The following is a 12,318-nucleotide window of genomic DNA, read 5'->3' as shown; positions in this document are numbered from 1 at the left end:
GCACCACAGTCGCAACCTGCCGGCCATGAGACTCGAACACGTAACTACTTCAATGTTGTCAAAGCAGACCCAAGGTTGTACTAACTAAGGCATTTTTACTAGCTGACTAGTCATATAAAAGCAGCATCTCTTCATTGCGACTTCTGCTGTCATAAAAAGTGCAAAAAATCCCGATGCATACAATTTCTGCAAGCCTCTGGGTGACATTTAACAAGTTTTGGGTCAGTTTGCAATAATTTTGGCTTGTAAATAAACACTCAACAGGAATTCAACAAAGGCCAGATTTCCACAGCGACAGCAAGGTGCGCATATAATGCACGCTACTGTGTGACTGCTAAGCATTGATTTATTTTTACCCCAATTTCCAAATAAAAGTGACCTTTTACGCTCATACGGCAACACATTTTATAAACAAAGGAAATTTCCTCCCACTGTCACTATGCGGAGAAAGCACAACTAAAGCGATGTTATCCAACATGTTGACTAGTTGCAGAACAAATCCATTGGCTATGCAACCTCGGGTGCAGACAACACAGGGGCATTAGCAGAAAATCACTGTGGTCATAATTTCCATTTAAAAGTAGTATGCCATGGTTATTTCACAGATATATTGCTTCTCTGCAAGCATCAAACTGTGTGACGGATGGTAAACTAAAGTAAGGCCATCATGGATGGGAATATATTCTTACCTGACATGATAGGCTGACCAGTTATACCCATTGGTGCCATACCAAGATTGTTCATGGCAGTCGCCCAAGCAGTAGGGTCCGACATGGGCATGGCTAAAGAGCTGGAGTCCATGGCAATATTTCGAATACCCTCTGAAAAAGAAAGAGAGGCAGAAAAAGTTTTAATATTCTTGCCTAAATCAACGTGGCATTACTCCAGCAAACAGGTAATTTTGAATGGACTGAGGCTGGGATTTAGCAGATTTGAAGTGAAAGTATTTGATGAATGTATAATACGTGCCAAGAGCATTCGGTTTGGTTAATATTATCTAATTTTTGATGGAGATAGCGGCTTTTGCATCTGAGCGTATCCAAACTTTTAAACAGTACTGTATTTTCATGCATTTCTTAAAATTCTTTCGCTCCATAATCTGGATTGACGTGAATACGTTATTGAGAGAGATCGACAGGTTGGTAGTGTCTGCTCATCCAATCCAATTATTGTTTATTTTCCACAAAAGTGCCTGTTAGTAAAAACACAATAAATTAAATTATATTAAAGGAATAGTCTACTCATTTTCAATATTAAACTATGTTATTACCTTAACTAAGAATTGTTGATACATCCCTCTATCATCTGTGTGCGTGCACGTAAGCGCTGGAGCGCGCTGCGACGCTTCGATGGCGTTTGGCTTGGCCCCATTCACCCAATGGCACCAATCAGAGACAAAGTTAGAAGTGACCAAACACATCAACGTTTTTCCCATTTAAGACGAGTAGTTATACGAGCAAGTTTTGTGGTACAAAATAAAACGTAGCGCTTTTCTAAGCGGATTTAAAAGAGGAACTATATTTTATGGCGTAATAGCACTTTTGTGAGTACTTCGACTCCCATTATGAGAGGGAGAAGGGGAGCGGACTTTTCAGGCGAGTCGAAGTACTCCCAAAAGTGCTATTACGCCATAAAATATAGTTCCTCTTTTAAATCCGCTTAGAAAAGCGTTACATTTTATTTTGTACCACCAAACTTGCTCGTATAACTACTCGTCTTAAATTGGAAAAACGTTGATGTGTTTGGTCACTTCTAACTTTATCTCTGTTTGATACCATTGAATGAATGGGGCTAAGCTAAATGCTATCGAAGCGTCGCAGCGCGCTCCAGTGCTTACGTGCATGCACACAGATGATAGAGGGATGTATTAACAATTCTTAGTTAAGGTAATAACATATTTTAATATTGAAAATGAGTAGACTATTCCTTTAAAGTGAGCCAAAGACTTAATAAATGACTTTTGGTTTGGGTGTAAGGTATAAGATGTTAACTTTCCTTAATCTTAACACATGAAACACATGCACATATGATAAGAGTAATTTCACGACTAATGTTTGTTTTATCAGACAGCAGGGGTGCTAACGTGTTGTAGCACAACATCACCTCTAAAACTGAGAAGGCTAATTCGAACATCTCTTTCTCTTGGGAAAAAGACAAAGGAGAGGCATTTTTAAAAGACAAAACTGCTGCCAGAAGTCTGATGTTTTAACTTCACTAACACCCACCAAATAAGAATGATTACTATAAACAGGATCTGAACGTTCCCATATCTGAGGTGTGCCCATAGGGCTTATTGCGTGTGTGAGAGAGAACATATGGTTCCTGCGCCGAGTGGGCGGCAGTCACGTGGACCGGGTCATTTCCACAAACTATTGAGAAAATCTTATTGTGTTGGTAAGAAAATGATTACGTGGAGCTTGGAGAGTTGAAAAACAGCGGTGATAATTACATTTCAGATCCTTCAGAGAAATCAAACTGGGTGTGGGTCAAAACATCTTAAACACAAGATTTATTTCTAGCAGAATCATTCAGGACCTTTTTGACACGTGTGATTTCATTATGAGAAACTGTTGTTTTTTTATGCTTCACTTCCCGATCTAAAGATAAATGACCTCTCTGGGGTTTACTGTATCTGCACACATTGAAATACTGTTGTTGTGATCATATTACGAAAGAGTTAGTGTAATTACAAGACGACAGCAAAATAATTACTTGGAAATTATTGTTTCTATGGCAACGCTCCCAACGCCCAAAATGGATCTTTGTGCAGCTTTGCTGCTAAAACTTAATCACTATAATATATCACATCTGTACAGTATTATATTTATATTAGATATACTAAGAGAAAAGAAAACACTCCAGTAATCACTGGCTTTAATAAGATCACATGTCAAACTTAAGATCACAACAGACAAGTTGAAAAAAAATTGAGCTTTTATAAAATTAATAGTTTTATGAATTTTATATTACGTCACAGTTTTCGAACTTTTTACTGGTTATGTATCAACAAACAATGAGAATTAAAGGGTTAACTCACACTGTAAAACGTGAAAGCTGGATTAACTTTAAAAAATTGGTAACACCTAAACATTTTTTATTTTAAATTGAAAAACTGATTTGAATTTGAATTTTATTTTTTATTACTTACATTTTCTCACTTTAAGTTGATAAAGTTGACATTTTTAGGTGTTACAAATTGAAGTAATCTTTTTGAAGTAAAGTTTTCACCTCAAATTTTTCACTTAAAGTCACCAATTGAAGTACTGTAGGTAATCGACGATTAACCGGTTTTACTATTAACCGCGCATGAAAATGTCACAGTTAAAGGGACACTTCACCAATTTGCATTAAGCTTTGTATCGTTAGAACCCCAGTCATGTTTTTGAATGGTCGTGCATCATTCCCTCAGTTTCCCCTGAAACGGGAGAAATACAGATTTCCGTGTTGCACTTCCTTCTTTCAATGATGTAAAATATTACTTTTGCGTCAATGAAAGAAGGAAATGCTGTATCTTTGTCAGGGGTGAAATACTTTATCCAAGGTGGGGGCTATGGCCCAGATAGCAATGAGTCGGCGGACCACCGGCGGTGCTCTGGCGGCAGTAAGCGTCAAAAGGGCGTAATCGCAAACAGGTCTGACGGCGGACCGCCGCGGCAGCCGCTTTTGCATAAATTAAGCAGTCGGTCCGCCGGCTGCATGCTGGCTGCATCTCGCAACAAATGAGAGTGACGTATTCGGCGGCAAAAGTTTCATCCCCGCCAGCGGGACGCACCTATAGCCGAAAGCTTGGGGCTGGCGGCATAAAGAAGCCATGCGGATATTTTTTGCTATCTGGGAGGTGGGACCCACTCAGGCTACAGACCTAAGTGGGGGGGGGGGATAAACGAAAAAAGACAAAAAAAGCCCCGATTAGCCGCCATCTTTATGCTAAGCTAAGCTAAGCTAACAGATGTTGTGGATGCTCTAATCCGCTGTTCAAGACACCTTCATGAGCAACAATACAGCAAATACTATAACGTTCAAATACTATAATTGTACCAACAAAATCTATAATCGTTGCATTCCTATTTTTAAGTCGATCTAACTTTAATCACCCCAAAATGTTTGTATTTGTTTTAGCGTTGCATGCAAACACTTGCTCAAATAGATGAGGCACAGGTCAAGACCATTCATTTACAAAACTTCTATTCTGGGTCCAAAAACAGAAAGCCATTGGGAAATTGAATGACACAAGGGTGAGTAATCATTTTTGTGTGAACTTTAAGCTTTAATGCTGAGGATGTGAATTATCCTACTGCGATTCTTCACGCTGGATATTTGCAAAGCACACCATGAAGGAAATGTGGGTGATATATATTGTATGGGACACAGTCTGTGAAAACCCAGTTATGAAATCATTTTATTGTGATGTACTGTTTTTTTTTTTTACATAAAAGTGTCCTACATAATGTAAAGAACATTCTGTTAAAATATAACCTTGCTATCTTTAAAATTGTAAGGCCATGTCACAGATTGAAATGAATGTGAAATCAAACCTTGATGCTCCTAATCTCATCATTACATTATATAACTTTAGCCTGGATTTCACAGACAGGGTCACATACACTCACCTAAAGGATTATTAGGAACATGTGTTCAATTTCTCATTAATGCAACTATCTAATCAACCAATCACATGGCAGTTGCTTCAATGCATTTAGGGGTGTGGTCCTGGCCAATATTTCTAAAGAATGCTTTCAGCAACTTGTTGAATCAATGCCAAGTAGAATTAATGCAGTTCTGAAGGCAAAAGGGAGTCAAAAACAGTATTAGTATGGTGTTCCTAATAATCCTTTAGGTGAGTGTATATTCACAGCCCACCAATTCTTGAATGATGTCGCTGAATGAACATCCATTTCAACAACGTTCAACCAACACATACAGAAAAGATCTCAGGTTTCAGGAAACTTTCTGTATCAGTTGGCATAATCAATGAAAAGAATTCTGTAGCTTTCTGATGATTTCTGAGATTTTAGTTTATTTTCAGGATCTGGACCTCATTATGAACTGAAAGTTCTTTAATTTGCCAGCCAAAAATGCATTTTAAAGATTGTTATAAATTCAGGTTTCAGCAGTGGAATGTTTGCCGGGCCAATCATCTTGGTTGCCAGGCCTGAAGAGATTATTTGTCTTAGCAGGTAGGAGAGGCAAACGCATTAGATCATCCGTAATACGGTAACTGAGCAAAATCAAGGCTAATACCAACTAACCACAAACTCTAGAAAGTTCATTAAAATAATTGCACAATTTCAATACAAGCAAGAAAACAAAAAATGCTGATTCCAAACAGTGCAAAACAAGCAAAAATAAATATAATTCTGTGAAAATATAACCTTGGTATCTTTAAAATAGACCGAGTAAGGTCAGAACAGCAAAACAAGCATGCAATCAAGAAATCCCTTTTATGTTTGCTATAATTAGAGTAAAAGAAATGAGACAGGATTGTGAGCTAGTTATACAACAACCGAGTTGTACATTGCATTACATACATTTTCAATATTGTGTTCCCTATGAATTACACCAACAACCTTTGCGCAACTAATGCAAATCTCTACATTCTCATGCTTTCATTGAGGTGCCACCCTTTCAAAAAGTACACTTATATTCATATTAGTGTATATTAGTACCCAAAAGGCATATGCTGGTACTTTAAAGGTACATATCTTAAAACATTTTTAAAGAGTACCATCCCAGTGACAGCTCACATGTACCTTTTTTCAGACGGTGTACTAACTGATCTACAGGAAGGCATCTCCAGTTTTAACATACTAAAACTGTCTAGAAGTTAACATATAGGAACTATACATTATAGAGGCTCTTGAGACGCTCAATAAATACAGCCTTTTTAATGTGCCGTTGTTAAAGCAATCAAAGCAAAGCTTCTGTAACAAATTTAACGCCTTCAACAAACAAATTTCAAGACAATTACTGTTGGACTTCAAAACGCCTTCTGTGAGCAATGTTCCTGTTATTAGGCATAATACATAGAGCTTTGGTTCGGGTGTATACTTTGATAGTTTTGTGTAATAAACAAAATATTTAACATCATCAGGGCTGCACTTGGTGTCAGTGTATCACAAAGAAACACGTCAGAATGCATTTAGTGGAAATTACACGAAACCATCCCAATTACAGAAGACATCACAGAAACTTTATTCTTGTGTATGTTGTGTATATTAATATATAAGGGCTGTTAAAAGCGATGTGGTAAGTGATGGTTTCTTCTGCATGCCATTGCAAACCCTAATATTTAATCCAAAGTGCACCGAAGTTCATCTTTTCCCAAAGGGGCTTATGGAACGTCTCTCTTTATGACAATACACTTGTCCTGACCTAATAAACCTGCTTTGAGAGAAAGTGAATTCCCAAGGGAATGTTTGATCTCTTTAGGTTTTTATGTGCTTTGAATCTCTCGGTCACCTTTCCGATGACCATTAAAAGTTGGTTTTACCCTTCCGACAGACTGAACAAGTAGAAAAAAGTTTCAAAGTCACAGGGGATGGATTGGGAACGTGTTCCCCCAAATACCTCTTTTACTTCATCTCCAAATCTCAGTCACACATACACACAACTGTGTGTTCACAAAACTTAAAAGCTGTCCATGGCTCACCGCCCAAAGCTGAAAATCTCAGGAAATTTTATTTTATTTTATCTACAAGTTCTTAAAGGGATAGTTCACGTTAAAATGAAAATTCTGTCATCATTTTCTCATCCTCATGTTGTTCTTAACCTGTATGAATTTTCTTTTTTCTGATGAACACAAAAGAAGATATTTTGAGAAATGATGGTAAACACACAGCAGTAAGTGACCGTAGACTTCCAAAGTAGGAATAAAAAAATATGATGGAATTTAATGGGTACCATCAACTGTGTGCTTACCATCATTTATCAAAATATTTTCTTCATCATTTATCACAATCCTTCCGAAATATTTTTTTCCTACTATGGAAGTCTATGGTCCCTTACTGCTGTGTGTTTACCATCATTTCTCAAAATATCTTCTTTTGCGTTCATCAGAAAAAAGAAATTCATACAGGTTAAGAACAACATGTGGATGAGTAAATGATGACAGAATTTTCATTTTAAAGTAAACTATCCCTTTAAGACACGAGGATCCGCGTATTGTAAGTGACACAATTTTCGTCACCAAAAGAGTGTATGTGTACTGTATGCGCATTTTTGAAACCCCACGTGAATTGCACAAGTAGTTTGCTCATGTGTGCTACAGTAAAATGTAGTATGTAGTCCAATTCGCATTCGTTAAATGTCTGTGCACTTGTACAAGTCAAATAAACTATACTCTGCAAGGCTGTGCATGTACACGTAAAAACAGACTATACTCTGAATTTAGGATGACCCTTAGGATGTCATTGTGTACGAAAAAGACATGAAGAATAATTAATTTATTAAATTTGCATGATATATGCATTAAGATGTAACTGCAGCATAAATGTTTATCTTAAGTCCTCTGGCACAGGCAGTAAAATATGATGCGAATGAGTTAACTCGTCAATTAAGAGAAAACACATCCCTGCCAATGACGAGTATTTCCGGCTTTCCGCAATACCGCTATTATCTTCCGCAACTTATAAAACCCGGAAGTATCGGCCTAGGGCAAACAGCTGTATGTCCATGTAAGTTTTGAGGATCGCTCTGCATCTGATCTCTGTCAAAAGTCCTTTACAAAAATGGTATCAAATTATGGTGTTTTTGAAGAAACCTTCCCATAATTATTTATATTTATTGTATGTTTATATATTTTAAGAACATTTTCTGAAAGGCATTAAACTTTTGAAAAAATCATGAAAAATGTTGGCACTGGCTGGCAACATTTAAAAAAAAAACGCTGGCGGGGAAAGAGTTAAACAACTGGCTTTAAATTGTTACACACTGCATAATTTAGCACACAAGAAAGTGCTAAATGGCTACACAGTGTGTATACCAAACACAATGGAATCGATGTTTTAAACTTTTCTTCATTTAAAAGATTCTTCTCTCACTTCATAAGTGAAATTCAGTTGTCTCTCGAGAGATTTGTCAAGCTGAAGCAGGCGCGAATTAAAGTGAAGTCTTTGGGGATTCGCCACAATTGCAAGCCTCATTATTCCAAACCATCACGATTTCAATCAGCTTTCTGGATAACCTTGAAAAGACAAGTTAATCCGGCTAACAACAAATGACTGTTGTGGCTTTGAAAGTAGGCTAAGTGTCATATGCCAAGCAGGAAACACGCCAGTTTGAACCGCAATAGATCACATTTATAAGGTTTGAACTCTGCAGGTTTGAGATAGCCCATCCTCGAGGACTCTCTTTTAAACGGCAAACACAGATGTCTAACTGACAGCCATTGGAAATAGACTGTATTGGGTTTTCCATGAACATCTCAAGAGCACTTCTGCTGCAAAGATACGATGGCCATCCAGAGATAAGCGTTATTTTCTCACAGAATAAACACTTGATTCTTAGTGCTAATGCCTCTTAGGAGGTTCACTGAGTGTGCTCTTTATTGACACATCTATGGATTATCCATGTCTTGATGAAGATAGGACGAAGAACGATTACATGAGTAATTACACTTTCAACACTTTCGATTTTCATATTGAATGTTTGAAGTTTTAATTTAACTCAAGTTATCTTATAAAACTAAGTATGGTAATAGGAACTGTTGTGTTCCTGGTTGAATTATGAAGGAGTGGGTGGACCACATTTTATAAAACAAATAGGTCTGGTCTTAGATGCCAATTGGTCAATACAGCAATCAAGCCATTTAAAACAACACAATAAATAGTAGTCAACATTTAAAGTAGATCAAAAAAGTTCATCAAAGTTGCTCTAAAACAAAAATAGGTATTGGTTTTAAGACCACTTTGATTGTTGAATGGTTTTGATCCACTTCAAATGTTGACTGGTGTAACGTCAATGATACAGAGTGATCATTTTTAGCTATAGCTATATATCACTGCACAGAACGCTTAAAGACTCCTAGTATTTATTGGTTTAAATCCAGAGCAACTTACAATGCAACGAATACACTAATGACATGTTTGAGATTATACCATCTAGTAAAAGAATACATTTTGTGTATTTTTTTCTGCTTCAATCATAAACCAGCGCATTGCGTACCGCAACATTAAGCTGGTGAAAAATCTCAGCTTTAGTGACTATGTTTACATGCACAAAATTTAATCAACCCGACTGAATGTAATCCGATTGCAAATTACGACAAAACATTGCAATCTGATTAAAATGTTCATACATTCAAAATAATCCGACCCAAACGTCTGCACAAGCGCATTGCCAGGGTTGCCAGCTTCGCGTATTAAAATCAGCCCAATCGACATTCAAAACTAGCCCAAAAGCATCCCAATAACAAACACAGCCCAAATACCAATAACCAATAAACAAAATCTTTTCATCTTTAACCAACAGAAAAAAATTACCCAGGCTACCCAATTAAGTCAGATTTTCATGATATGTCTTCTTTTAGTTGTTTCAGATATAGGCAAAGAAAAACACTTTTCTAAAGGCGCAATGCTATTTTATTGCTTTATGTAATGTTATGAAAGACATGAATGCTGCAGAAAGTCCATTACCTTAATATTGCGTGATATGTAATTACGAGAATCATGTAATACATAAATAAAAGGTAAATATAAGATGTGAACTTAAGCACAATTCTTCTGCGCATGTGCACAAGGTATTTTTGCATCATACTACAATTCACACTTTTACGTGCGTACTTTTCTCCTGATGATCAGATCACAGATCTGACTACACCACCCCTTTCAATACAATCCAATCTGCATCCGAAAGGCCTCAATCGCATCGATTAAGGTGTTTACATGAAGACGTTCCAATCCGATTAAGTCATTATTACGATTACAAATGGATTATTTGGTTGCATGTTAAAGAGTGAGGAGCTCTCTGATATCAGCTTGTTTTCAGCCATTCCCACACCTTAGTTACCTTCAAATTCAAGGACCTTTCAATGACCTTCCAGGTCCAATACCCTCAAATTCAAGGACTAAATGTGGGGACACATTTCAAGTGAGAGCAAGGTTACATCGTGTTACCTTTTAAGAAACATTGTTACAGTTCCCTTTCACTGCGGTGACACTTTGGGGACGCCTCCAGGGGTAAGTGCGTCTGAATGTGTATATGAAATTCAACCAATGGTGAGGCTTAACGACAAAGACAGGGTGACGAGGGAGTCAGGAAGTATATCACTATCTGAAATATTGCCAAAGAGAGCGTTACAGGGATGTAGGAAGTATGGCAGAGGAGACGCAGCATCTCGTTCCCTTCTCAGGGAACAAAAGTTACATACGTAACCCGAGACGTTTTCATGTGTCAAACACAACTATGCAAAAAAGCATTTTAGTATCAATCAACATCCGCATACAGAAGATATAAGCATTTAAAGTGAACAGTTTAGCACGTGTAATTAAAAAGTCTAGAATTTTTATGATATTATCCTACACTACACAGGGAATAATATGGAATTTTTCCTCAGAAAACGTCTTGCATAAAATAGATTCAAGCACTTTCAATGCCCTGTATTTATGTATGTATATTTTCAAAAACTTCCAAGGGCCTTGAATTATTTCCCCAGATTCACAAACTTTCAAGGATTTCAAGGACCCGTGGGAACCTTTCATGTGATCGTCAATCTCTATTTAAAGCCCCTGTCAAAGAGCTGGTCGGTAACTATGTTGTTGCGACTACGCATGCCTCATCTTCACTACGACATACATCACTTACAACATTATTCCTGCCTTTTGTTCACACTCAAGGAATTTTACGGCAACGTAACTAGGTCCTTATTCCGGGAACGATCGCGGGATCCATTAAAGGATGTGTTTGCTTTTGTACAGGCACTCTGGGAATTTTAAGGCAACTTTCTGAGGTCAATGCGCTGTGTGAAATGAGTTTCATAGCAATCACTGCACAGAAAAACAAAACCAAAACTGTAATTCTACTACAAGCAATGATGTACAGTTGCAATAGCCATACTCACTGCCGAATTATCAAGCTGTCATAAGTTAGACCATGAAATAAACAGTAACCAATTATGTTGTAACACAATCAACTTTCTTCATTTAAAGCTTTTCACAGCCTCACAATAAATAAACAGCGTATACAGTACGATAACCAATGCAATAAGTCCAAAACAGGAATGCAAAAATAAACCTTTGTGCTGTGAGATTGCTTGTTCCCATCTAAATATTTGGAGAAAAATTATGAGGAGCTCTGTGAAGACAAACAGAGGATACGATTACAGCGAGTCAGTGAAGTTAAAACAGACATTGTGGAATTTTGGCTCAGGTTCTCAGACTACTGTGAGCTGTGAGTATAAGCTGCTTTCAGCACAGCTCACAGATTTTGCCATCAGAAAGTGTCTTGTTATGCTGTGGCCAACATTACTGGTGAGGTGGATTCAAATTAACTCCAGTCATGGGTCAAAATACCCTGGACTCATTTTAGCCACACACCCATAAACATGACACCTTGTGCTGTGATCCGACATCTGTGTGTTTACACAAATGATTTTTCCTCTTCTCTTTTCTGGATGGATTAAGGCAATAATTAGTTTCAGGTTCCAGTTCAATGGTGGAGCGGCAGATTTCTCTTCCTTTTTTTCATTCATCCACACATTCTCAATGCGAGTATAGGGTTTGAGCTCATCAGAGCGGTTTTCGAGAGAGACAGCAGAAGAAACAAAGTCTGACAACCGTGCTGGAGCAGCACCTTCACAAACCCAAGACCATATGACTTTAATAGAGAGCATCATCAATATAGACGTGCCATTACCAAACATTTCACCCACCTACTTAAGATGCACTCGGGCACACAGACCTCCGTGTTATGACTTTTACACACAATTGCTGAGAAATGCTGTTGGAAAAGCAGGCCATAAATTTTGTGGAATGTATACGGTAATTAGATACCAATGTCACATTTTTGGAGGATAATGTGGTGCTTGTCTGTATAAACTACCCTCCGTGATGTATGGGAGCTGCTTTTGATTATTTTAAGTGAGTTGTATTTTAGCTGTGATTGACAACCAGTCAAAAGACCCCATTAATGTGTCTACATTCAATTCAATTTAAAGGTATATTTTCGGGCAAAAATAATAGTAAAGCCATGATTTACTCACCCCCAAGCCGTCTGAGATGCATATGTCCATCATTTTCAGAAAATGTCTTAAATCTTTCAGCTATTTAAATGTAAAGTTATGGAGTCCACTAGCCTGGGAAAACCCAGACAACATTTACGGCA

General features: G+C 37.5%; 1 protein-coding gene across 6 annotated transcripts in view; it reads right to left on the bottom strand.

Moving 5' to 3' along the window:
* Positions 1–12,318, bottom strand: part of enox2 (ecto-NOX disulfide-thiol exchanger 2) — a 360,171-nt gene that overhangs the window by 110,269 nt on the left and 237,584 nt on the right. For all 6 annotated transcript variants that reach the window (XM_055178988.2, XM_055178987.2, XM_055178984.2 and 3 more), the window contains one exon: positions 690–821. In XM_055178988.2, the coding sequence (XP_055034963.2) occupies positions 690–821 (132 nt within the window). The remainder of the gene's footprint in view (positions 1–689; positions 822–12,318) is intronic.

This window comes from Misgurnus anguillicaudatus, chromosome 16 (genome assembly GCF_027580225.2).
Source record: "Misgurnus anguillicaudatus chromosome 16, ASM2758022v2, whole genome shotgun sequence".
NCBI lineage: Eukaryota > Metazoa > Chordata > Actinopteri > Cypriniformes > Cobitidae > Misgurnus > Misgurnus anguillicaudatus.
This window is presented reverse-complemented; position numbering and strand designations above follow the sequence as displayed.